The sequence below is a fragment of the Miscanthus floridulus genome, chromosome 13 (assembly GCF_019320115.1).
Source record: "Miscanthus floridulus cultivar M001 chromosome 13, ASM1932011v1, whole genome shotgun sequence".
NCBI lineage: Eukaryota > Viridiplantae > Streptophyta > Magnoliopsida > Poales > Poaceae > Miscanthus > Miscanthus floridulus.
This window is the reverse complement of record NC_089592.1, coordinates 80,072,075-80,093,453: the sequence shown is the minus strand read 5'-3', so window position 1 is coordinate 80,093,453 and position 21,379 is coordinate 80,072,075. Positions and strand designations below refer to the sequence as shown.

At 44.7% G+C, this 21,379-nt stretch overlaps 1 protein-coding gene and 1 long non-coding RNA gene across 4 annotated transcripts; one reads left to right on the top strand and one right to left on the bottom strand.

Moving 5' to 3' along the window:
• The first annotated feature begins 413 nt into the window (after positions 1-413).
• LOC136500452 (uncharacterized) lies at positions 414-890 on the top strand. The gene is made up of 3 exons (XR_010770040.1): positions 414-457; positions 576-704; positions 788-890. It is a non-coding gene; the product is annotated as an uncharacterized lncRNA (long non-coding RNA).
• Positions 891-5,058: 4,168 nt separating this feature from the next.
• LOC136501229 (MADS-box transcription factor 51-like) lies at positions 5,059-11,536 on the bottom strand. 3 transcript variants are annotated; one of them, XM_066496725.1, is made up of 6 exons: positions 11,018-11,532; positions 9,719-9,815; positions 5,782-5,834; positions 5,618-5,685; positions 5,388-5,465; positions 5,059-5,290 (listed from the first exon to the last, which is right to left on the bottom strand). In XM_066496725.1, exons 1-6 carry the CDS (start codon positions 11,506-11,508, stop codon positions 5,190-5,192), a joined length of 888 nt encoding a protein of 295 aa, XP_066352822.1. In that variant the 5' UTR covers positions 11,509-11,532; the 3' UTR covers positions 5,059-5,189. The 3 variants fall into 3 exon arrangements, with proteins under 3 accessions (XP_066352822.1, XP_066352824.1, XP_066352823.1); XM_066496727.1 differs by lacking the exon at positions 5,059-5,290 and having other exon boundaries at positions 5,590-5,685; positions 11,018-11,536; XM_066496726.1 differs by lacking the exon at positions 5,059-5,290 and having other exon boundaries at positions 5,598-5,685.
• Positions 11,537-21,379: the final 9,843 nt, after the last annotated feature.

Genomic DNA, 21,379 nt, shown 5'->3' with positions numbered 1-21,379 from the left:
GCGAGGCAGGGCTATCTCAAAAGGCGTCGGGCGAGGCAGAACCAAACTCCTATCATTCGAACAAGAGATCAAACGGCGCTCTCATGTGTCCAGAAGTTTTTAACGTTTGGTGGTTTATTGGTTCCACCTTCTGGGGTACCCCGGTATTAGGTTCCCAACATGGAGCTAGCCCAATCAGCTCCATCAAACATGCTGGGGGTCCTTGGGAACTTGGTCTTACAGAAACAAATCAGGTTTCCTACATTTTTTTTGCTGTAACAGTTTTTCCATGAAATTATTTTCTATTTTGTAATGCTACTTAACTTCCTCCAGACACTTATACAAAATGGATTAAGAGAGAGGGTAGTACTTAGGGTGGATGGTGGATTCAGGAGTGGTCAAGACGTTCTTATGGCTTCTGCTATGGGGGCTGATGAATATGGCTTTGGTTAACTACTTGCTCTTTGTTGCCGAGGAGGTATGTCATGATTCTCATTACTGATGCTGTTTGTCTTAGCCTTGTTCCTTGATTGTTGCAAGACCTGCCTATTTTTTAGGGATAATTGTAACTTTTGAAAATTGGTTAATTCATTTAGGTTCGAGCTGCATTAGCTCAGTTGGGTTATGAGAAGCTAGATGACATCATTGGGCGAACATATTTGCTTAAACCAAAGCATGTCTCGTTGGTGAAAACGCAGCACATCGATCTTGGATACCTCTTATCAGTATGTATTAGCAGCCATTATTATTTGAAGCATTAGCATATCTTCCATGTGCTTTCTATTTAAATCAATGGTTTTTACATAAGAATGCTGGATTGCCCGAATGGAGCAGCTCCCAGCTTAGGAGCCAGGACGTCCACTCTAATGGCCCTGTTCTTGATGAGACAATCCTTGCAGATCCTGAGGTAGTGTTTTTGATAAGTTCTCTTAGTTACATGGACTAACTTGACTAATGGCTGTCCACTAAACCTAATTTTCCAGTATCAACAATCAAAGCAACTCATCATTCTATGTTCATGAAACTAGAACTGTATTTATGGTCCATGCACAGCCTTAACCTGTCTAAAATGAAGTGCGGTTGCTAGGAACCCAAGTTTTATCTGCTTGGAGCACCATTATTTATATTATCTAATTTGCAGATAGCTGATGCGATTGAGAATGAGAAGGAAGTTTCCAAGGCATTTCAAATCTATAATGTCGATAGAGCTGTCTGTGGTCGGGTAGCAGGTGTGTCTAGAGAAGAATAAGAGCTCATAGTATTATTTTTTCCTGATGTGTAGCTATTAGATCTAGTTGAGTACTTGACTACATTCATTTTTAGTCTTCGCAAAGCATCTGAAAACTTGTCTCAGATTTGCTTATCAAGCCTGACCAACGCCCATCCTACATGTACAAGTTCAGACACAGATAAGTCATGATGGAGTTGTGCATGAAAATATATGTTATGATCGAATTTGAATTGTAAATTTTTTTTTGGCGGAAAAATGATTTGTAGGGGCAGTTGGTACTGTAGCCGCCCCTATAAATCGATTTATAGGGGCGGTCTGGGAACCGCCCCTACAAATGCATGATTTGTAGAGACGGTATGGTAGGGGCGGCTGGCCGAACCACCCCTACAAATGCCTATTAGCCGCCCCTAAAAACCATATCTGATGTAGTGCTCTCCCCTCTTTGCTTAGCTCCTCAAAGTGAAGGGGTGCATCTCCATTGACAATGGGTAGCTCTTCTGCTCCGATCAACTTCAAGCTATCTAAATCGGACCCTCCTACAACAGAGATGTAGAGGCATTTGGATCAAAAAAATAGCAAGTGTTTTTTAATCAAGATCGAATTCAAGACCTGAAGGCTCACACAAGCCTCCCCTATACCACCGTTCCACAAGGTCACTTGTGACCAAGTTTAGGATGCTATCCTTTTGTATAACTTTCACGAATCTTGTATTGAATATTCAGACCCAAGTGACTTCAAATGAAAAAAAAACTACAAAGTTTTAGATCCCGTCGAGTACTACAAATTTAATATAATTAAAGAATTTGAATTCAAAAATATAAAACTTTAATATAATCCCAACTACTTCCTTGCCCTTGCCCTTGTCATTCTTATGATAGAATCCCAACTCCTTCAGTTGTCGGCACTAATCTGCCATGTGCCAAGCGCCTTTGTGAAAAGGGCAAGGTAGTCCACCTAGATCTTTGAACTTCTTCGGCTTATTGTTCTTCTTGGGTTTGTCAATGGAGGCCAGGGTGTTATCGGGGCCTCGCTTTCTGCTTTGCTGCCCACCCTGGTTGCCTCTGTTGTCGTTACCTCTATTGTTGCGGTTGTCCTACCGATCGGGTAATCTCTCCTGAGTTCTTTCCTTGGAGGCGATCATCTTCTGAACAGTGTGCTTGAACTCATCTGCATCTTTGGGTTATCATTGTAAAAGGCCTAAAACTACCACTTGGCCTTGATCCTGTTTGAAAAGTTATCGATTACCTCCCTCTCGGTAACATTAAAGACTTGGGACCGTAATTCTGCAAAACAGCGATAGTAATCCCAGAAGCTTTTGTTGGGGAGTTGTTGGCAACTTCTAAGATTTATCTGAGTACTCGGATGGGTAAGGACTCCCGCAAAGTTGTTGTAGAATTTTCTCGTTAGATCCTCCCAACACGTAATCGAACCGGGGTGCAGCTTGTCAAACCATGCGAGAGGTACCGACTCAAGAGCCATGGGGAAATGAAAGTGCCTTAATGTCACCATCTCCACCCACTAGTTCGATCGACTAGGAATAAATGCGAAGCCATTGATTCGGCTCCGTCTTGCCATCATACTTGTTGTGATTGGACGGCTTGAACTTGTAAGGAAGCCGGACAGAGAGTAGTCTGCTGGAGAAACATGGGAACCTATCTAGGGAGATGGCAGCTTCCCTGTACTCAGACTCGCCTCTGCCGTCCCTATTGCTGTATTGGTGCCATTGGTGGCGGTAGGGTGATTGTGCGCCACCCTGACCCCTGTTCTAGTTACCCTATGGCATGAGCCTTTTGCGTTGGATTGATTGTATAATTGTTAGAGGTATAAGGGGGTGCACCGTGCCTCTCTTTATATAGGGAGAGAGGGCAGAGGTGCGTTTCTAGTCCTAGTCAGTTATAACTGAAGAGTCCTAATTATGTTACAGAATCTTGCTTTCCTAGTAAGCCGACTAGGTCGATCCTTGAAGGCTTGACGTCCACGCCACCTTGCTCCGTGTCCTTCAAACAGACTGTGGGCCAGTCATGGGCCTAGCATAGAAGTTCACCTGATAGGGAACCCCCGAGGTCCTGTATCGACATCATCGATGATGCTGGTGTAGTGTCGATGGCCGTTCTTAGTGTTGTAGAAGAAGCCGGCCATAGTCTGTGTCATTAACTTATTGCTGTGCGAGATGAGGCGTTTCTAGGAGCGATAGACATATTTGCAGCAGAACAAGGAGTAGGCAGGGAGGCGGTGGAGGATCTCGACAACGACATCGTCCGTGAGGCTGGCTAGTGCGTTCCTCTTGTTGGGACCCTCCTCCATTTCGTTAGTGTGCAGTAGGATGAGAGCTTGCTCAGTAATGAGATCACTGCCGAGAAAAATAATCCAACAAAGATAGGTATAAGAGGACGATAATTACAACGGTTTTGAAGGCAGAAGCAATGGGCCTATTTGTTTGCCTAGACAGATAGGTATAATCAAGCAAGCACTTGACAATTAACAGGCCTAGTTGCACACAGGCATTTACAGTAACAAAACTGAACATATGCAGAAAACCAATACATCACCAGAAAACTAACCAGTGCCACCTCCTAGTTCTTTTCATTGTCATATCATTGGCCTAACCAGATCTCCAACGCTAGAATATTTCTTGTATACCTTATGTTCAAGCAAGGACGAAAATAATAAAGCGAATGGGAAAAGACGAGAAAGGAGACCTGCGGATCGGATATGTCGTCTCTGTCGCGGCACACAACGGACACGAACTCCAATGCCATCGCGCTCCACCGGCAAGCCCCGCCACCTAGCCTCCAAAAGGACGCTGGAGTCACCACAACACACCAGGGATCCTCCACCGCCGCTAGTCTAACGGGCATAGATTTATTTCCACTTGAAGGGGAATATCCAATATAGGTCAACCTGTAGGGCATCCACACAGAGAATATAATACTATAATGACTCCAAAGACATGTCAATACAACCAAACATCTAGCGCAATGGTAAAGACCGTGTATTCCTTCCTCCGGGTCCCGGGTTTGACTCCCAGGTATTGAGGGGGTTTTTAATTTATTAGACCCCTACGACACAAAGGTACAAGTGACACACAAGCCGTTAGGTCCCACAGATCGGATGAAGATGGAGAAAAGTCCCATAGGTACACATGACACGTGAGCCGTCGGATCCCATAGGTCGCATGGTCCCACAGGTACACGTGGCACGGAAGCTATCGGGTCCCATAGGTCGGATGGAGATGGAGGACGGTCCCACAAGTACACGTGACACGTAAGCCATCAGGTCCCACAGGTCGGATGCTAAAGGGATCAGCAGGTACACGTCGAACGAAGAAAGGACCGAGCGAAGACTTTTATGACGAATTACAAGCGTCACGAATGAGTAACTGCAGATCCAACAGATACACGTCGGATCGAGAAGGGTCCCACAGGTACACGTCACATGAAGAAAGGATCGAGCAAACACTTTTATGACGAATTGCAAATGTCACGGATAAGTAACTACAGGTCCCATAAGTACACATTGAATGAAGACAGTATCATACGAAGATCTATGACAAAACGTCATTCGTTACAGATCGAATATTGTTCGTCACAGATGTGTAATTAGTTCAATGACAAACCCTGTTCATCACAATATTAAAGGAGATCATCACAAATGAGTCACGCGAGTGATCTGTGACGAAAATGTGCTCTTCTATGACGTTTTTTTTTGTAACAATGCCTAATTTCGTCATAGATAGGGAGGGTTAGAGGATCATCACCACTGATCTATGATGAAACGAAAATATTCACCATAAAAGCGCCCTTCTATGACAGTTTCAGATTCGTCATTAAAATTTTTGTCATATAAGTGGATATTTCTAGTAGTGTTTATGATAGTTGCTGACCATGACCATGACCATGACCATGACTGGGCCCCAATTAAACCTGTTTCCGAATTCCCTCCAGGCTTGGAGCTGGCAAGTATGTATATATACACATAGTCACACATACATATGGCTCATTTCCAGTTTCGAGCTACTCGTCTCTCTGGAGTCCACAGATATAGTCACCTCCTCCTTGTCTTCAGAGGCCTTCTGCTTTTCTGCTCACCAAAAATAAAGCACAACCACTCAACCAGCGGGATTAGGAATTTTAGTACTATATACGAGCTGGATATGGTAGAACTTTTTGAAACGTACCTTCTTTCTGCTGCAAAAAATCTAGTTCACACAAATGACAGGTTTGGGCAACCCAATCACCTTCATCATCAGTTTGTTCTGCAATCACCGAATTAAGATACTGTCAGAAATAATGTCATGTGTTCTGCACGAACGTTGCATCTTCGTGATGCAGCAGGTCAAGTTCATGCGGTATAGATACTACAAGACATATCTACAGTACAGTATGACCCTTATAGCTGTCAGAGCACCGGTAATTGTTTCCTCCAAGCTTCTTATGTCGGCCATGCTCATTCCGTTTGCATTTGCTTCCATGGCCCTGGAATTTACTTAACCAATTTTGATAGCAAGTAATGCAAAACATTGTACATCTTCCAAGACCTAACCAAAGATTGTTCAAGTACATCATGTATACCATTGAGCAACGACATTTAGCTGATCAGGTAACCCTCTAGTAGATGGCTGCTCCTGAGCAAGTTAAGCAGGAGGGCAAGCACAAAAAAGACAGGCAATATTAGTGTATGCTGGGAGAACTTAAAGAAAGAAAGGTACTTGATCAGATATTTGACATATGAACTAGATAATATTCCCAGAATCCAAAATTAATTCTTATATCCATATTTTTTTTAGAAAGGACAGCAAAAGCTTTGCTGCGGTACATACTAGAAGAAACTTATATGCACATAAAAAACTGTATCCAAAGTTGTGCAAATACTGGCCTTCCATCAGCACTAGATCAGTTTAAACAGAAAGGGAGGATTGGAATATAGATTCATAGTGGTGTAGTCTACTGACGGTCTACAGTCCTTTGAAAGGTCCTTGTGCATGGAATAAAACAAGAGCAATGCAAGATAGTTTCATTTTCAGAATCATATGGATCATTTGTGGAAGGAATTCATCAGTTAATTTATATGTAAAAAGAAAAACTTTATCCAAAACAGGCTAGAAATTCAATCTGCGTAGTACGTAGGCAGTAGCATTGTAGCATATATGCTGCAATTTCCTGGAAAGACAATATGCACAGTGTGATTCCCCCCTCACCCGACCGAGAAGTGCAGATTTCTTTCCTTTTGCTTATTCATTTGGTTAATAACTTACTGCGTTAGTTTAATGAAAAAAAAACAAAGAGAACAGTACAGATTGAGAGTTTAATTAGTCGGCGCTGTAATAGGTTCATCATTTTTTTGAAACAAAAGGCAGAAGCTATGCCGCTCAATTAAGACGAAAGAAAGTAATAATGTACAAGAAGGTTAGCCAACCGAGTAGCCAAAATGGCACCCGAGGGGCTAACCACCCCACGTGACGCGATTGAACACAAACACGACACACCGCCATGGATCATCGTTGCCGAGCATGGAAGCACAGCTGCCAGCAGCTTGGACTTCCCATGGCAGGCCACCCACTGGTCACCTCCCGACGGGTCCAAAGGAACGACCGCCACCGGTCATCGTTGCCAAGCTCAACCATCGAAGAGCAGCTCCGACTTCCAGTCGCGAACCCATGCCTCGCATCGAGGCCACGGCGATAATCCAGATACGACGCCTTCAGGAAGGGAGCGACGCCGATGGCGCCACCGTCGCACGTCCAAAGTGGACCGGGTTTTCACCCTTGGATGACATGCTAGAGGGGAAACACGATGCCCCCAACAAGGAAGCGGCGCCCAATAGCGTCGCCGTCGCCAAGGCTTTCGCCCAAGAACCCTCTAGCACGAACGCCGGGTCGCGAAGCCGGACCCCCTGCCAGCCTTCACCGCCATCGTTGCTGTCCCGCCGTCCCACGAAATCCCCTTCAGAGGGGCATCGACGCGCCGGCTGCACGCAGCAGCCGCACAGCTGCGTCGGCCGTCACCCCCTCCGTCCGGGTCACGCATAGCCGGACCTGGCTCCGCCGCTTGCGTCCCAGTGCCGCACGACGAGGCCGCCACTGACCATCTTCGTCGGCCCAGGCACCCGCCGATGTCGCAGCCGACCTCGCCGCCAGACGCTAGAGGGCGTGTGCCCCACCATCTCGGGCGCCGCCCCTGCCCTGGGACCGCCGGATCTGGACACCAGGCCCCGAACCCGGCGCCCCATGCCGCCGCCGCCCCCCGTCTTGACCACAACCGCAGGCACCGCCCGCCGCCGGCCCCGAAGCCGAACTGGCCACTTGGAGTCCAGATCCGGCCTCCCGGGCACCGGATCTGACCTCACGTGGCCCGGACCGGCGGCCCCAGCTGTCGCCGCCGTCGCCGTCAAGAGAGGAGGAGGGGAACGCGCGGAGGAGAAGGAGAGCCCGCCGCTGTCCCCTGCGCCAACTCGGGCACCAGCCGGCGCCGCCATAGCCGCGATGGCCCTCCACGCTGAGCTCCAGGCAGCTCACGCGAGGGGAGGGGCCGTCGGCCTGCTGCCGCATGCGCCGCCAAGATAAAGGAGAAAGGCCCCGCCGCTGCCATCCCTGCCGGCCGAGCGGCCATGCCGGCGGCCAGCTCCGGCGGCGGGGGGAGGGGAGGGGAGGGATGCTAGGGTTTGGGGGGAGGAGCCGCCCGAGCCGCTCACGTGGGAGCGACGCGGGGGGAGGGATGTGTTTGGTCCGTAATAGGTTCATCATGCTTTAGATTGTGTTTTCAGTTGCAGTGAAATTTTAGACCTGCTACAAATTTTAGGCCTGGTTATTCTAATAATTTCATGCATCGGGGGACAATGGAAGATCTATCTTTATGGTGAAATTGTAAACCACATAGTACCACACATTGTGGTAGATAATATAAAATCTTTTCTTCGAAATGAACCTGTGCAGGTGAGCTAGGCCCAGGCCGGCAAAAGCTAGCGCTAGTTTAAACCAGAATCTTAACCTCAAATTTTTGTTCTTTAACCCTTTTGGTACTATAAGTTTGATGATTTCACACCTCGCAAGCACTTTTCAATTAAAATTTGCTTCATCTGATGACCCACTAGAACATCTGAACATAACTTTCACATTTTATCACCACTTGACTACCTTCGCTGCAAAGATTTTGCTAAATAAACTTTCACGTGCGTGTGACTGCTACCCTTTAATTTAAACTTCAAAATATTGTATTTGTCTATATATGTCCAAGGTAACCATCACAGCAAGTTCACCATTGAGAAAGGCTTAAACAAGAATGATGGTTTCCTGAGATTTGAAATCGGAGAATAAAACCATTTCAGTCATTGGGTATACCTAACCTTTTGTGAATAGTGTGTACTCAATCTGAAAACGATCTAGTAGAAAAAATTCACAAAAATAGACTGTACGTACAAATTGTATGTGTGTTTTCATATTTTGTTCTTCAAGATGGAGGCAGTACGTTTAACAACCTTCCTAAGTAACTCTATCGATATATATAATGGGCATCTAGCTAGATCTAGAAAAATCATAAAACATAATGAAAAATCACAGAACAAATGTTCTAAAACCTGACAAGAAAAATACTGGATGAAATATTATCTTTCTGGTTATTTAAAACTGGTGATTGTCGACCTTTTTGTATATCCTCTATACAAGTCTTGGGATCCAAGGTGCTGGAGACTCTATGGATCATAATACTTGTTGTTTTAGAGTTAGCTAAGCACACAAGAATCATAAGGAGGTATATAAAATGACAATTTTACAGTCAATTAATCTCTCTAAAGTGTGCATCGATGGGAAAAGAAGTTATTAGTTAGTGATGCAATAAAGGAGCGTTAAGACTCCAAGGCCAAAGTTGCCTAGAAGTGTAGAACATGTAGTTTATAGAAGACTCTAAATATTTGGAAACAGATACGATGATGAGTTGATAGAGCTAGGGCTATGATCATCTAATGATCTTCATTGGAGTTGAGAAGTTTCTGGTCCTATAAGCTGGGCATGCATATTTCCTACTGCCTCCTTTTCCCTTTTTTACTTTTGGTGTATGTTTTAGACATTGACAGACTCATGTCTTGACTATTACGTACTCTTTTAAGCAACTTTTGTTGGAATTCTATGAAAATGTGTTATTACTCATAAGAAACCTCAGCTACCATATTTTCCATGTGAAAAGTACTAATAGTTCTGTGTATATTCGTGGCAAGAGCTTGTAAAGTCTGTCTGCATGCATCCATGTAAGCTCCATCTATATATTTGAGGTTGGGGGACGTATATGTAATTATGTTCACAGTACATTATATTTAAGATATATCATCATACTTTTTTGCGAAGGAGATAAATCATACAATGATGTGCTGATATTGGTCAAGTGTGCATAAATGAAATGACAAATTTGGTGTGTTGGTATAGATTTATGCATTCAGACAACTCATGACAACAGCATATATTATCACAAATAGCAATTGTCGATTGCTTATATATATTATCAACTATTTATGCTTGACCTGTATATTGCAGTCAATCCTTGAGTCTCGTGCTTCAATATTGAGATCGTTTAATGTGTTGGCAAGGTCCCAATATCGACCAAAAGTTTCGTCAATGCTGCAAGAGAGATACAATGCACAAAAAATATTCTTATTAATTCAAAGAGAAAAGCAATTGTGGATACATAGCTACTGCAAAAACGATTTTCTAAGACGGGCCTTTAGCATTTTCAAAGACGAGCAGCCTGACCGCCATGGTCTGTTTTAGTGGGCTATGTTTACAGGCGCTGTAAATCCATTAATAGAGGCAGACATCATAAAGGGCTCACCTCTGTTAATAGTTCTATATATGTTTCTCATAAAGAAAATACTATCGTAGCTCGATCATTAAGTAGATGGATGTTCCCTAAACTAATCACAAACTTCATACAAAATTAAAGATAATCTACCACTTAAAAAATATATGTGCATAATGTTCAAAGCACAAAGAGTGTTCACTACACAAAGGAACTGACTTACAAACAAATCACTTCAAATCTGGTTTGTTGTGAAAAAGCTCTCTATAATGCTTTGATTTGCCTCTCAAAAAAAATGCTGTGATTTGCATTTGCACACATATTTCATGCACATGTTTTCGAACTAGCCATATATGCCATTTATTAAGAAAACATTGACCCTCCTCATGTAGTATGAGGCTATCTGCTTGTACAGTATCTATATTAGTTCCCAGTATTGTCGTCACTAAGTCATGTTGTTTACACAGTAGCCTTGGGCCCTTGGCCAATTAGAAGTTCTAGAACAGCACGATGGGATCTAAGCATGCAGTCTTGTTTGAGTGTTTCTCGTCAGGGCACTACCATATCTCATGATGAAGGTAATGTCCCACTGTGCATATACTGATATCAGGTAATGCAGCATTTGTGAGATTGTTCTTGTTTGCTGTAGATCATTATAGCATGCTCCTTGCACAGTTCACGAGGCGTCCTGGAGTGGACAGATCCAGCTTGTTCTAGCCACTGCATGTGGCTTGCCTCATAAGCCATAGCTAAAAATACTGTTGGCTAATTTAACGAGGGAGAAAAATATTGTTCGTTAACTTAAAAAAAAATACAGCTAATAAGCGAACAGCGCGCGCCGGAACGCGGGGTTTCTAGACGAATCGATCAGCCGCGCGCGAACGCCGCAAAACAAAAAGAAAACTAATTGACCCACAAAGAAAAGCGATCGAGCGAGCGATCTAATCGAACGACGCCCAAAACCCCCACAGGAAGGCCAGCTTAAGCCTGCTGCATGATTGATTGTGTGAGAAGTTAAAATCACCTGGAGTCGGCGGAGGCGAACTCGTAGAGGCGGCCGGCGGGGGAGAAGACGACGAGCGCGACCTGGGCGTCGCACAGCACGGAGAGCTCGTAGGCCTTCTTGAACAGCCCGCTCTGGCGCTTGGAGAAGCGCACCTGCCGGCTCGTCCGGTCCTCGATCCGCCGCAGCTCCACCGGGCCGCGCTTCCTCTTCCCCTTGCCCTTCTCCTGCTGCGGCTGCGGCTGCCCCGCCGACCGCCTCGCCGCCGCCTCCATTATTCCTCCTTCCCAAGCCGACCTCAAACAGCAACCTCGCAATGAGAATGAACTTGTACCTTCGCTGCTGCGAGGAGCCGGACGAAAGGACGGATATAAAGAGAGGATCGGAACAAATCTTGGTGATGAGTGAGGCGGGCGAAGGCGACCCAGGGGCGATGAATCCCCTCCCTGCTGCGAAAGTTGTGTCTTGTGGATAAGGGATAGCAGCAGGACTGCGGGATGGGTGGGCTCCATGCCTCCTCCTGTCCTCCATCTCCCGCTCCACCTAGAGCGATGGGTAAAGGCTACACCGCCGCTCGCAGCCCGGCTGTTGCTGTCAGTGTCCGGACCCCTCCCCGGAAAGACGAAGAGCTCGGCGCAAGGACGCGTTTCGCAACGGTATTGGATGCTGCGAGGTCGCTACTGTGGACAGTGTGGTGTAGAGGAATTTGCCACCTAGAAATGGCAATGCAAGGTTGTGGCTTCATAGTTTTGTCTGCTTTGCCAAAGCCTCGTCTTCGCCCTAATGGAAGGGAAGCACTTCACTAGATCGACATGTCATCGAATAAAGCTGTGAATTTGTTTTTTTAGACGTTATTAATTACCTTTGTTGACCTGGTTGTGACGTTGACACACATCAACTGAGCCACTGAGGCCTTTTCAGGATTAAGACAAGTGGTCACCGTATTACTCCCTAAGTCAAAAAAAAAAATACAAGTATAGGATCCGTACCGGTCACACTAGTTTAAGTTTGATCAAATTTATACTAAATAGTACTAGCATTATATCTTCAAATAAATTGTTCTATAAATATATTCTATGACTAATCTAACGACACTTATTTTGTATCATGAATGTTAGTGTTCTTTTTATATCAATTTAGTCAAAGTTCAGATTGTTTCGCTCCTCAAAAAGCTTGAGTTGCATTCTTTTATGGATCCATACTGTGTTGTCGTACAGTAACAGCTAGTTTGACATAGAGCCATTATTAGAAGGGCACCGGATTATATTAGTCTGGTGCTCACTTCAAAGGGGGAGTACTCATAGAAATCTGGTGCCGCCGATTTCTATGAGTAGGGTTCAAACGGCTAGTTCCTAGAGTGGGAAGTATTTATACTCCACCTCGACAGTAGCACCACTCTTGCCATTCAGAATAGTACGTGCCATACACCCATTGGAGAGTTCAAGCTATTGGAGTGATGAGGAATTGCTAATTGTAAGATTAAGGACTCCATTACTGTTTAGGGAGTAGCAAGTGTGCCTCCACCTTCCTCATTAGGCTTATTTAGGTAAAGTGTGAGTTTGTGCATGTTACTCTTGGTGATTGGCATCACTTACGAGACTTGGTGGTGTTGAGGAGCTTGGTGATCTCTCGGAGGCGATTGTGAGATGCCCAAGTCATGGTATAATTAAAGGGTTGTGGGTAATTCACCGTGCGGAGCAGCGAAGAATTAACTCGTAGAGAGTACTTGGTCCTTGTGTGGATCAAGGGGCTCTTGTGTAGGTGCTCCAACGAAGACTAGTGGAGAGTGTCGACTCTTAGATATCTCGGGAAAATATCATTGTGTTCATAACCCTCTCTTTACATTGAACATTTACATTTGTGCAATCACTTACATGTTTTTACGTTCCTAAAATTGCATTTCCATATTATCTTAGGTTTGGGACTAGGTTGCAAAACTCTTGTGCCTAGGCTAGAAACACTTTTAGGCACAATGGGTGAATTAGGCTAAGGGATAGGTTTTAACTTCACGAGAATTTTATATTAGCCCAATTCACACACACCCCAGGCATCTTGATCCTTTCAAAATGCAATTATGTATACTATATTTGTAACACCCCTGGTGTTATTCTTGCCTAATTGCACTTGCATTTCATGTTCATGAGCATCATTCATCCATTCATGAGCATATATCACTTGAAACATGGGAAACATGACTTTGAAACAAGAGTACCATTCCAAGTGTTTTTCATCGTTTCAGTACCTTTAGTGCTTGATTATTGTATGACCAAGGTGTGGTATGGCTAAATACATTATTAAACATCTTAGCTATGCTTAGAAAGTCATTAGGAGCAATGTTCATGTTGATCATTTTGCCAAATTAAGATTTCAAATCATGGTTTGACTTGTTTTGACCCTAGGACTTTTTGGTTTGACTGTTCAAAAAGTGCCACTTAGAATGTTTGCATGTCTGAGCGACCTAAAACAAAGTTGTAGCAAATTATATGAGGAACAAAAAGTATTTTGTGACCAAGTCATGAAATGTGCACAACATGCTCAAAATGGTCCCACAAGTCAGAAATTGGGTTGATTTCAACACTTAGAAATTTCTAAGTATAAATTCCAGTTTTTAGTTTCTTGAACACGACTTTGGTACGAAATTACTCTCTGTCCTTTGCGAATTAGCTTAGGATTTCTATAGAACAAATGCAGCCCTATTGTAGATCTACAACTTTGCTTCAAAGAAAAATTTCTAACTCGTCACCGTTTTGGAGTTTGGAAGCAACGAAAACGCGCTGTCAGTCGGTCTCGGCGGTCTCTGATGGACGGTTCAGGCCGGCCAGCTGGCCGACATCGTCAGGCCGCGGTGGCCAAGTGGTGGCCGTACGCCGTCGCTGCCCCCACCGGTCAGGCCATCGCCGCCACGAAGACGCCACGCGCCCCGCAGCTGGCCTATTTGTTTCACCCGCGTCCCTTCGCCTCGTCAGTCCACTCTGAGCCGAGCTCGCGCCTCCGCCATTGCCACAGGGTGAGTCGCCGCTGCTCAGCTCGCTCGCCTCCGTGTCGTTGCCGTCTCCAGTGAGCCACGAGCCCCGCTTTGCTTAGCCACACCTGCTGCGCCAGTTTTTTGCGTCAATCAAGCCCCGGTGAGGATCCCTTTTGCTGATTCTGTGAGCTCCGCCATGGCTGACGCCTCGCCGGAGTGCGTGCTCGCCGTGGCCAAGCACCACCGGAGCCTGCTCACTCCTTTCTCTCCCTTCCATCTGTTTCCCTGCGTCACCTTATTGCTCACGCCAAGCTCAGAGCGGGCCGCTAGGGCCGGAGTTGGCCGGCGTACCTCGTGCAGCGTCGCCGCGACCGCCATTGCCGCCGGCGACCTCATCCGTTATGGCTAGGGGGTCCGTTTTGTACTTCCATCGATGCGGGGCAGCGTGCTGTGCACGTTGGTGCCGTCGGTTTCGCCACCGTCGGCGAGCTCGATCATCGCCGCGCCGACGTGTGCCGTCTCCCTGTTTTGTGTCACTGACATGGGGGTCCCGCGCATCAGTCGCTGAGCCGAAGGGGGAGCCAGGCTTGGGCTGCGCTGTGTCGTGGGCCGTCGGGTCCCTTCGGGCCGGCCCAGTAACGCTTAAGTGAATTGATTTTCATTATTCTTTATTATTTGAAATATGAAATGGTTTGAAAAATATTTGGATGGTCAAACTTGCTCCAAATTTGTTGAAACAAATTTTGCTAGGTTCCTTATCATCAGATCTACTAGGGAAATTTATTGCATGTCATTTTTGAAATACTTTTCTGTGGAACTTTATTTAATCATGAATATTGCTGATAACTTGAAAAATATGCAGAAAAATCTATAGGATTCAGAAAATATGATTCTAAGTTTGTTAATCTTCTAGTGTCATGTACTTCTTAGGAAAAATATGTTTCATGCATGTGTTGTGGGAAAATTTTGAGGTGTAGTTCAAGTACCTTTAATGGCTGAATTCTGTTATTTTTGTTAGAGAGCAAACTTTGTATAAAACATACATGTGATAATTTTTGTACAGTCATTATATGCTATTAAGAACCTAGGAAAAATACTAATTCTATTGTTTGACACTTTTCATAGTACAAAGTAATTTCATGCTCATTTTTATGCTATAGCTTGTCATTTTTGTGTAGGATAGTTTACTTATCCAAATGCCATGAAATTTTTATGGTAGTCTGTTTAGGGTAGTAGTATGCTCAAAGGGAAGAAGCAGAAGAAGAGACAGGCACGAGCTATAGCTAGCTTGCAGGAGCAGTTAGCTGATATGAACTTACAGCGAGACCAAGCGGTTGAGAGAGGTGATAGAGCTATGCAGCGAGTGCATACGTTGACTCAAGCCAACAACAATGCAGACCGCATGATTGGACAGTTGGTTCAAGAAAGGAATGAAGCCTGGAACGCAAGAAACCTTCTGCTGCAGAGGGTCGATGAGCTAGAGGAATACAACGGCTACTTGCACGAGGAGTTTCACGCGCTCTACAATGGGGTTGGCCCATATGCTCCACCGAATGTCGCTGGTATGGACGTTGACAACGACAACGAGGACGAGCCTGCAGTTTCACCTGGGGGCGATGGTGATGTCTCCGATCCCGACGATGGCCCCGAGGAGTAGGCTAGTTGCTTTGTGCTAGTATCTAGGTCTTGTCGCGATGACCTTTCTTTTGTTGGCATGTAATCTATCGTATGTTGCTTCGAATGTATGAGACTTGGCATATGGTTGGAACTTGATTTTAGAATGCGATATCTGAACGCATAAAAAGTCCAGTGTATGTGTGCTGGCAATGTGATTGTATGGATGCAATGTTTGCCGTTGAAGTAATTCGATTAAGTGCTGTTGTTTTAATTGGAATGCGATTGTTGTGCCTCTGTTTTTATTGTATGAATTTATTCTCTCCAGTAAATTCAGTATGGCATAATTTTTCCTTCACTCGCAATTATTACAGCGTCACTCAATCGTACTTGTTGCTGAAATATGCAGATGACAAACACTCGCCGAACCACGTATGAGGCCGCTGAGCCCGGTGCCAACGGTGCGGGGACCGGTGGTGGTGGTGGTGGTGGTGGTGGAAACCACAGCAACAACAATGAACCTCCCCATGAACCGCATTTGCCACCTCCTCCCCCGTTTACCCCCGAAATGTTCCTCGCACAGCTGCTCGGGAGTCAGCGCAACACAGAACAATCTCAGAAGAACATGGAGGATCTTCTCAGAACCATCGCCAACAACGTTCAACGTGGTAACAATCAAGGTGGTGGCATGGGAGTGAACCAATATAGCAGCTTCAAAGATTTCATGGACACCAGGCCACCAGTATTCAAGGAAGCAACAGAGCCACTCGATGCTGAGGAATGGATCAACACGATGGAAGATAAATTCCGTGTGTTGAGAATGACTGAGGTGCTGAAAACGGAATATGCTGCACTTCAATTGCAAGGACTGGCGAGAATGTGGTGGAAGCCACCATCGCACCACCTTCCCTCCAAATGCTCAAATTTCTTGGAGAGAGTTTGCTGAGGCCTTCCGTGGAGTCTATATTCCACCCGGACTGACCGAGATGAAGTTGGGAGAGTTTCTAGCATTGAACCAGGGCACCAAAACCGTGACGCAATACCTGCATGCCTTCAACAACTTGTGTCGCTATGCTCCCGACAAGGTTGACACAGATGCTAAAAGGATAGCCAGTTTTAAGAGGGGTCTTAATCCAAAAATGATGAAGCATGTTGGTATCAACAACCGCGTCAGATTCAACGACTTCATCAGCGACTGTCTGAAGCAGGAGAAGAATAACAACGCAAGCACCACAGCCAAGACACGCAAGAGAGCCTTTGAAGGTGGGCCGTCTCAAGCTAGGGCACCTATGGGAGGTCGTCCTCCTTATCGCCCATCGGCACCTGGCGCTAGATTCAGGCCACCTTAACCAAGAAGTCAGAATTTCCGTGGACCTCAAAAGCCGTACAAGATGATAGTACAGCCCAACAAAGCAGCCGCAACTGTGGTGCAAGGCAGTTCCAAGGGAGCTGTGGGATCTGCCGGGACAGTAAGAGGACCCTGCTATAACTGTGATCAACCCGGTCATTTCTCGAGGTTTTGTCCGTACCCGCCTAAGAAGCAGTAGAACTTATAATGCTAGAGTGCATAGTACAATAGTGGATGAAATTCCAGAGGGAGAGCCCGTCACTGCTGGTAAGTTTCCTGTCAACGAAAACCCTGCAGTTGTTCTATTTGATTCTGGATCATCGCATTCTTTTATGAGTCAAGCATTTGCACAGAAACATGGACAACTATGCACAGAATTGGGTTATGGGTACCGTATAAGTTCAGCAGGGGCTGATGTTTTGACCAACCAGATGGTTCGAGGGGCAACCCTTGAATTAGGTAGCAGGAAGTTTTGAGTGAATTTAATAGTTATGCCTGGGTTAGTTTTGGATGTCATTATCGGGATGAATTGGATGAAGGATTGGGGAGCAGTCATAGATACGGGAAGTCGAGTACTTACCCTTAAGGATCCCCTAGGTAAGGGTACTTTCCAAGTACCATTGCCTCAAAGGACAGACCTTATAAGTGTTACATGTGCTACGGCAGTCACACCTATTCATCAGATTCCGGTAGTGTGTAAATTTCCGGACGTATTTTCGGATGAGCTACCTGGTCTTCCGCCAGATAGGGAGATTAAGTTTGGAATCGAGCTAGTCCCCGGAACAGCTCCGATTTCAAGGAGACCTTATCGGATGCCTCCAGATGAGTTAGCTGAGCTAAAGAAGCAATTAGAAGATTTGTCGAAAAAGGGGTTTATTCGGCCAAGCAAGTCTGAATGGGGATGTCCCGCTTTGTTTGTGAAGAAAAAGAAAGAGGGCACGTTGAGAATGTGCGTAGATTATAGGCCACTCAACGCTGTGACCATCAAGAATAAATATCCCTTGCCTCATATTGATGTTCTGTTTGACCAATTATCCAAGGCCAAGGTGTTCTCAAAAATAGATTTGAGATCCAGTTATCATCAGATCAAGATTAGGCCACAGGATATACCGAAAACTGCATTTTCCACCAGATACGGGTTATATGAGTATCTTGTCATGTCTTTTGGCTTGACGAATGCTCCCACATACTTTATGTTTTTAATGAATACAGTTTTCATGCCAGAATTGGATAAGTTTGTGGTAGTGTTCATCGATGACATTCTGGTGTACTTCGAGAACGAAAAAGATCATGAAGAGCATCTAAGAACTGTCTTGACCAGACTTAGAGATCATCAATTGTATGCTAAGTTTAGCAAATGCGAATTCTGGTTGAAGGAAGTTCCTTTCCTTGGTCACATTCTGTCAGAGAATGGAGTTTCAGTCGATCCAAGTAAGGTGCAAGAAGTTATGAATTGGAAAGCACCGACCATAGTTCCTGAGGTTAAAAGTTTCTTAGGATTAGCAGGTTATTACCGTCGCTTTATACCAGATTTCTCGAAGATCGCCAAACCAATGACAAGCCTCATTCAGAAGGATCATAAATTTGTGTGGACAGAAGAGTGTGAAGCAGCTTTCCACACTTTGCAGAAACTGTTGACCACTGCTCCGGTTCTAGCACAACCAGATATTGAGAAACCATTTGATGTATTTTGCGACGCATCAAAAACTAGATTGGGTTGTGTCCTTATGCAAGAAAGGAGAGTCATTGCTTATGCATCACGACAGTTGAGAAAGCACGAGGTCAACTATCCAACACATGATCTTGAACTTGCTGCAGTTGTGCACGCCCTCAAAATTTGGAGACATTATCTACTTGGTAATGTGTGCAATATTTTCACAGATCATAAGAGTCTTAAGTATATCTTTACCCAACCAGAGCTAAACATGAGACAACATAGATGGTTGAAATTAATCAAGGATTACAACTTGAATGTGCAATATCATCCTGGTAAAGCCAATGTAGTGGCAGATGCTTTGAGCAGAAAGTCACATTACTTGAATGTGCAGCCATTACTTGAAGATGGATTCGATCTAATGCATCCTGCTGTGTTACATAGTATTCAGATTAGTTGCTCTTTGGAGAGTAAGATAATAGAAGGTCAGAAAACTGACAAGGGGATATTCCACATCAAAGAGAAAATAAAAGAAAAGCCGTCTCAACCCTTTAAAGTGGATGAACAGGGCGTGTTGTGGTTTGACAACCGTCTTGTGGTTCCCAAGGATCGAGAGCTTAGGAATAAAACTCATGGATGAAGCTCACCTTTCTAAGCTATCTATCCATCCCGGAAGTAGTAAGATGTATCAAGAACTAAGATCTCGTTATTGGTGGACCAAAATGAAGAAAGAAATTACAGCATATGTTGTCAGATGTGACACATGTTGTCGAGTGAAAGCCATTCACATGAAACCTGCCGGTATGTTGCAACCCTTATCAGTCCCTAGTTGGAAGTGGGACGACATCAGCATGGATTTTATCACGGGTTTGCCCACTACTCAAAAAGGACATGATTCGATATGGGTAATTGTGGATCGTCTTACCAAGACCGCTCATTTCTTGCCTGTCAAAACAGACTATCGACCACCTCAATATGCCGAGAGATATATCGCAGAAATTGTGAGGTTACATGGAATACCAAAGACCATAGTGTCTGATAGAGGCTCACAGTTCACGGCTCATTTTTGGGAACATTTACACAAAGGCTTAGGAACTAGTTTGATACGCAGTACCGCTTATCATCCTCAGATAGATGGTCAGACTGAACGAGTAAATGCTGTTTTGGAGGATATGTTGAGAGCCTGTGTATTGTCTTCTAAGGGATCATGGGAGTCATGGTTACCGTTAGCTGAGTTTTCTTATAATAATAGCTATCAAGAAAGCATCAAGATGGCCCCATTCGAAGCTTTATATGGCAGAAAATGTAGAACACCATTGAATTGGATCGAGCCTGGTGATAGAAGGTATTATGGCATTGACTTTGTAGAAGAAGCCGAGAAGAAAGTTCATATTATTCAGTAGAATATGAAAGCTGCCCAATCACGTCAAAAAAGCTATGCAGACAAAAGAAGGAGACCCCTTGTGTTTGAAGTTGGTGACTATGTTTATCTAAAAGTCACGCCAATGAAGAAAAAAAGGTTTGGAATTCGAAGAAAGCTTGCCGCGAGATTCGTAGGACCATACAAGATCTTGGAACGAAGAGGTTCGGTAGCCTACAAGTTAGAGTTACCTGAGACAATGAGTACCGTTTTCCCAGTTTTCCATGTATCACATCTCAAGAAATGTTTGCGTGTTCCGGAAGAAAGAATAGAACCTCGAGGTATCCAACTCAAATCAGATTTGGTGTATCGTGAGCAACCAGTCCGGGTGTTAGATACTAAGGAACGTGCTACTCGAAATAGTGTGGTGAAAACATACAAGATACAATGGGATCATCATGATGAGGGAGATGCAACTTGGGAAACAGGAGAGTATCTACAAAAAGCTTATGAAGAATTTTATAACAAATGGTTCGTAACCCAAATCTCGGGACGAGATTTTTATAAGGGGGGAGGGCTGTAACAACCCTGGTGTTATTCTTGCCTAATTGCACTTGCATTTCATGTTCATGAGCATCATTCATCCATTCATGAGCATATATCACTTGAAACATGGGAAACATGACTTTGAAACAAGAGTACCATTCCAAGTGTTTTTCATCGTTTCAGTACCTTTAGTGCTTGATTATTGTATGACCAAGGTGTGGTATGGCTAAATACATTATTAAACATCTTAGCTATGCTTAGAAAGTCATTAGGAGCAATGTTCATGTTGATCATTTTGCCAAATTAAGATTTCAAATCATGGTTTGACTTGTTTTGACCCTAGGACTTTTTGGTTTGACTATTCAAAAAGTGCCACTTAGAATGTTTGCATGTCTGAGCGACCTAAAACAAAGTTGTAGCAAATTATATGAGGAACAAAAAGTATTTTGTGACCAAGTCATGAAAATGTGCACAACATGCTCAAAATGGTCCCACAAGTCAGAAATTGGGTTGATTTCAACACTTAGAAATTTCTAAGTATAAATTCCAGTTTTCAGTTTCTTGAACACGACTTTGGCACGAAATTACTCTCTGTCCTTTGCGAATTAGCTTAGGATTTCTATAGAACAAATGCAGCCCTATTGTAGATCTACAACTTTGCTTCAAAGAAAAATTTCTAACTCGTCACCGTTTTGGAGTTTGGAAGCAACGAAAACGCGCTGTCAGTCGGTCTCGGTGGTCTCTGATGGACGGTTCAGGCCGGCCAGCTGGCCGACATCGTCAGGCCGCGGCGGCCAAGTGGTGGCCGTACGCCGTCGCTGCCCCCACCGGTCAGGCCATCGCCGCCACGAAGACGCCACGCGCCCCGCAGCTGGCCTATTTGTTTCACCCGCGTC

Excerpts from the sequence above, each read along its gene's own strand:
- LOC136501229 (XM_066496725.1), bottom strand. The coding sequence starts at position 11,508 with ATGGAGCCCACCCATCCCGCAGTCCTGCTGCTATCCCTTATCCACAAG. Across the intron at positions 5,835-9,718 it reads GGATTGACTGCAATATACAG|GAGCAGCCATCTACTAGAGG; the intron begins GTCAAGCATAAA and ends TAACTTGCTCAG. Across the intron at positions 5,466-5,617 it reads CTTGGAGGAAACAATTACCG|AACAAACTGATGATGAAGGT; the intron begins GTGCTCTGACAG and ends CGGTGATTGCAG.